We start from the raw sequence: 5,867 nt of genomic DNA on the forward strand, positions 1-5,867 counted from the left end.
CAAAGCAGATCTGTGCTAGCATGAGATTACTTATAGTCTATTTTTTCAATGAGGTAGAAATATTCACAGTATTCTCTTCAGAAATATATGCATAAAATCACAGAGTGCTTTCAAAAATCTTTCTGGAGGGAAGTTTCATCACATGCATTATGTAGGATATATAATAAAAATATGCTGGATAGTTATTCACTTTTTTTTCCAGAAGAAAGTGCGAATGCAGCCCCTCACTACCTCAAATTATGCAGTCAAGTTTCCTGCACTTGATGAAATCACAGGGGTCAGTCGAATGGGAAAACCACCTTCATGATCATCGTGTCTCCCCTGCCAGGTAAGTATGCTGGACATTTAAATAAACATAAAAATATTACAACACAGACACTTTGTAATCATTTCTTCTCCAAATACTCTCTCACTTAAAACCCACTTAGCCCACCTTTCCTCCCACATTCTACAGAAGTTCTGAGGGTTCTCTTTCATCAGTGCCTTTTAATGACTGCCTCAGTGGTCTAAATCAATTCAAAACATTTAAAGCACTTTGTGTCAAACAACATTATTATCCGTCCTCATCTACCTTATTCAGTAAGTCTGCAGTTGTGAAACTTGTGATTCTTATTATACCAAATGAAATGACCCCTCAAACTGGACTGACCATGAAAGGTAGATACTAGGCATGAATTCAGGACATTAAGGAAGCTACAATATTGAGACTAAAGCTACTCATTAAAGAAAACTTCTAGAACTTGTTCTAAAAGTGGCAAGAGGCTGGCAAGATAGCTCAGTAGACTAAGTGCCTGCTTAGGCAAGCTTAGGGACCAGGGATCAATCCCCAGCATGCCACACTGGCCCCACCCTAGGCAACAGGGTTTGGCTGGGGACACAAGCCTGTAATCCCAGTGCCGGGGAGGCTGAAAACTGAAGGATCACTATAAGTCTGAGGTGTGTAGTGAGACCCTGTACCAAATACATTAACATTAAATAAATAAAAGTGGCAAGAATCATGGGATAAGTGTGTTTGAGGTGAGAAGAAGTATTTTGAGGAGGGTTAATGGCAATGTTTCTTTTAAAAATATATTTCTTAGTATACAAGGTTTACATACGTCTTAGAGAGTAGGTACATGAACTTTACATATTTTGATTTTTTTATCCCAGTACCTCTTCCTAGTCTCCTTCTTCTCTTTCTAGGTCTTCTTCTCCCTATTTCCATTAGTACTATTTCTGTTATTATTGATATTATCACTTCTTGTTCGTGACAGATGCCGACCACATTCATTGTGAGTTAGTACATGATGTATCTTTGTACTTTTTGATTTAAACATTTGCTATGTATTTGTTATACTTTGCACATGCAGAAAATTAGGAAACTTCTGAACTTCAAAGAACTGCCCTCACAGAGTTTGGGTAACAAATTATATTATATAATATAATTAAAACATTAAATTTTCAATGGCATCATAAACTAGATTGTCAATCTAGCTTACTAGAATTAAGATTTTTTTCATTTTTGTGCTTACAAGATTGATGTTCACAATAAAGTTCTCAATAAAAGTACTACCAGTAATTTCCCTTCTTTCCCCCAACTATCTTTTTCTAACGTATCATTTTTACAACATCCTTATAAAATAATTAAGCCTCTTAGGGAAGTGGCAACATTTTCAAAAGCCCACATTACATTTAGACACATTTTGGTAGTTATAATTGAGGCAGATAAAGAAAAAAACAAAAAACACTAAGCTTGAATAAAAGAAATACAGATGTAGGAAGGATATATGCGGTCATATAGGTGGGATCAAATTGTCAATTTAGAGGAAAATGGAACATATTGTAGAACTTATTTAAATTAAAATGTCAACTGACTGCTGTTCCAGGACATGCTGAATGTATTTCCTACTTGTCCCCAATCTACTAAATTCATAGGCCTCTTGATTAAAATACTGTACCTGAAAAGCTAAATGGCTGCCCTTCTGTGCCTACTACAGAAGGTGAGGTCCAGCATGTGGATTCTGCTATCCAACTCTCCCAACAACGTTAACCAACTCAGTCTTACAGAGCCCTGAGCATGATAATGGGAGTTCAAGAAACAACCCAGGAAAAGCACGTGTGAAGACTGAAGTGTCTCCCCTGACAGAAGTAATTCTTGGGGAAGATTTGATAGTTTTCCTTTGAAATAAATCAACATATCCTAAGTTATCAAATGAAGAATTTCATCAACAAGAGAAAGTTATTTGAAAAGTTCTTTCATCTCAACCCAAAACAAACAGACTAAAAATGTAAAAGGTTGGAATCAGAGTTATTTATATAGGGTTCTAGGATTATCTAATGGCACTGGGTCACAGGTATTACATATTACATTGCAAATTAATAAAACAACAGGATTGAAAATTTTATCGACTTTTGCTACAGAATTTTCAAAATCACTGAAAGGATGTGTGCTACTAGAATGCTTCACAAGAAGAAGTGAATTATTTGATATTTGCTTTATTATCTTTTAATCTAAAGGACAAAGTTGTCTTTAAAAGAAAACCATAGCTCATTGGAGATGACTACTACAAATTACATTACTAACTATGTCTCTTCTCATGTATAAAAGAAGCTCAGCTATGGAATTTTTCTATAAGTAAGTAGATCCTTAATAAGAACCCTGTGCAAATAAGCTGGCAAGACAGCTCAGTGGACTGAGCGCCTGCTTAGGCAAGTGCAGAGACCCAGCTGACATCACAGGCCTTGCGGGACCCACCACGGGGTACACTGAAAACAGGAGAATCACTAGGAGTCCAAGCTGTATAGTGGGCCCCTATACCAAAAGCATTAAGCAAATAAGCTGGCAAGCATAAATATTTTTATAAAATCAAATATTAACAGAAATGTTTTTAACAACATAAATTTGCAAGACTAACACTGAACTTTTGCCTTTTCTCAGTTTCCAAAGTTTTTAAACTAAGAATAAATAAATTGAAGTTTAGTGGGTTTTCATTTTCAGTCAAGCTGGGTATAAGATCAGGGCCTTGTTCATGACAGCAAATTCAATAGCATTGTTTTTTTAATCTCCAGACATTTCCCTAGCTAAAATGTATTTTTTTAATGAGAAAGAATAATGCGTCAGTAATTTTAAGAATTTTAAGCTAGGTGTTAGCCATTTTTAAGGAAAGAAAAAACAATTATTGGACCGTAGAGTCCCAAACTATTATCATTTCTGTAGAAAGACACATGACTGAAAATTTAGATAGATATTTCCAAATATTTGTGTTTAACAGGAAAGAAATGAAAAACAATTCCCCCACAATCTGGAAAGTAAAATCTGATCAACAAGTGGTTTATCACTCCTACAAAAGCATAGACAAAATTTTCAAAACAGAAACCAGATAAGGACTCATGCTACACACACACACACACACACACACACACACACACACACACACAACATACACATTCTACACACATCATGATTTTGTCTGAAGCAAGTTTAATATGAATCAAATCTCTATTCTTCATTTCTTCTGACACAAACATACATATTATACACCTTATGTGGAATAGAAATGATAGGAATAGAAATCAAGCATGTCTTATTAAAACCTTATCACATTTTCAGTGATAGCAGGAAGGACAAACCCTCCTGGAAGCATACCTGTGGCAGGGCTGAATTGAGCTGTCTCTGGAGCGAGTCTCTGTCATAGATGACATCCTGCAGTCTTTGCTGTGCCAGTGAGAGGCTCTCCTGGGTCTCGCGAAGGGTGTCTAGAAGACGATCCCTCTCATCCAGCATATTCACCATCAGTTGCTCAAAATGGGAGTCTGAGTCCGAGCCACTGCTTTGGGACCCCCTTTGGCTCATCGGGGTGTCCTCGTTAATCGTGGGCATCACTTCACACATCATTGCTTAAAGAAAACAAAGGGGCAGTCAGTACAGAAAGAGCCTGTGAGCACCCTAGCTAGTTATCAACTCCCTAAACTCTTGCAGCTCATTAGTCTGTCCCTCTTTCTCCTACCCAGTGCCCATCCTTAACTCAGAGTAGATTTGATCTCAGTCTATTAGGACCCATTCCCTTCCTCCAATGGAAGTGCTTTCTCTGTCTCCTCATAGCAATCCATATTGTGTTCCACCTACGTCACACAACTGGGCTTCACCAGGGTCTCAGTTTACTTTCTTATGATTTACCCCAGTTGATTAAATTTATAGAAGTTTACTTAGGTTTAATTTGGTATAATGTAGGCATACATAATGATCATGTTCATTGTAAGGAATCTGTACCTGTACATGATACATAATACCTCTCTTTGGCTGCAAGTTTATAATCTCTTGAAACTGCAATCTCTAAGTTAACTCTAACCACTAAGCTATTATATTGTCAACAGGAAGTATACAGTCTGTTTAAGTTTGAAGAAACAGATAATTTTTGAATGACTTAGACAGTTAAAGTGAGTTAATTTTTATTCTTTCATTTAGAAAATACACAAATAATTGAATATTGTATATAATAAACTGCTTTTATTTTCTCATTTTCACAATAAATTTTTCCATACCAACTAAAGTTGTTTTTTCAACATTACAATTTTCAAGTTTTTAAGTGTCACTGACTGAATTAGGCAATTTTTTTTAAATAGGCTGCAATATGTAAATACTTTTTATTATTCTGCTAATAACCACCTTGATATTCCTGTTTCCTGTTAGATGTATTGTCTAGTTTCTAACTAAACATTGCAAACTAACACTCCGTCAAATATTCCACAAGACAGATGTGTTACATTACATTAGCTAATTTAGTAACTTCACATCTAAGCTGCTAATCACAAGCTTTAAATCATGAAATAAATGCAAGGTTCAAAATATTTTAAAAATAATTCATTAATTGTATTTAAAATCTACAACACAGATATTGAAAGGCAACATGGCACTATTAGATAATATCTCTTTGAAAAATCAGTCTCACTTTTTTTATCCTCTCTTTCATGCTTAAAAAAAATCTAACTCAACTCCATTTTAGTTGTACAATGGCCAGGATACAATTAAGAGTTATTGGGTTTGCAGGAGGATGATGTGGAGAAGGCCAAGTTTGGCTGTTGATCCTCGAATGTTCTTTGATTTTATAATGCAAAGTCAATTCATTTTTTCTGCCTACATATTCATGTCCTTGGAAAAAAGATATTTCTGGTGATATTTTAAAATAAAGTGTCAAAATTTAATGGCTCAATAGTTAATTACTTTTTGTGTGATTCTTCTTACAAATTGTGTTACTGATGAGAGAATTTGATTATTTTTTAATGATTTATTCAGGCCTCATCAAAAACTAAGAGAAACTTTTAACATACTGAAAAGAAATTATTTTGTTACTGATAATCTACATGATTCTAGTATAATGTGAAAGCCCTTTGGGATTTTACTCATCACTCAATTACTGAGTCACCTGAAAGGAAGAACTTGACTTGTTCAGTTGTTACTGTTCCAACTTACTCTAAAATACGTGAAAAGGAGGCATATATGAATTTACACACACATGTGTACACACACACACTACTACCATTTTTAGCCAAATAGTATCATATTATCAATTCGACTTTCACTCACAGACTCACTTAAATTAAAAACATTCCTTATCTGCTACAACTTTTCTTTATTTTTCTTTCTTTGTTTATTTATTTTTTGCAGAACTAGGGACTGAATTCAGGCCTTTGCACTTGCCAGGAAAGCACTTATTCTACTGAGCTATCTCCCTGGCCCAACTTTTCTTTACTTTGATTGAAAAATAAGGGAAAAACAAAGAGTTCCAACACATTTGCTTACTTGAAGGATTAACTCACATCTCATGCATGAAATCCACATATTAAACAGCTGTGTCATTCTGAGAATTCATGACCCAGAGCCAATTTGT

At 35.1% G+C, this 5,867-nt stretch overlaps 1 protein-coding gene and 1 pseudogene across 1 annotated transcript in view; both read right to left on the reverse strand.

Moving 5' to 3' along the window:
* Positions 1-3,874, reverse strand: part of Ppfia2 (PTPRF interacting protein alpha 2) — a 536,445-nt gene extending 532,571 nt beyond the window's left edge. The window contains exon 1 of the mRNA XM_023717819.1: positions 3,626-3,874. Coding sequence (XP_023573587.1) covers positions 3,626-3,874 — 249 coding nt within the window. The remainder of the gene's footprint in view (positions 1-3,625) is intronic.
* LOC111817392 lies at positions 201-336 on the reverse strand (annotated as a pseudogene).
* Positions 3,875-5,867: the final 1,993 nt, after the last annotated feature.

Source organism: Octodon degus, unplaced genomic scaffold (genome assembly GCF_000260255.1).
Source record: "Octodon degus isolate 3935 unplaced genomic scaffold, OctDeg1.0 scaffold00004, whole genome shotgun sequence".
In the NCBI taxonomy this organism is placed as follows: Eukaryota; Metazoa; Chordata; class Mammalia; order Rodentia; family Octodontidae; genus Octodon; species Octodon degus.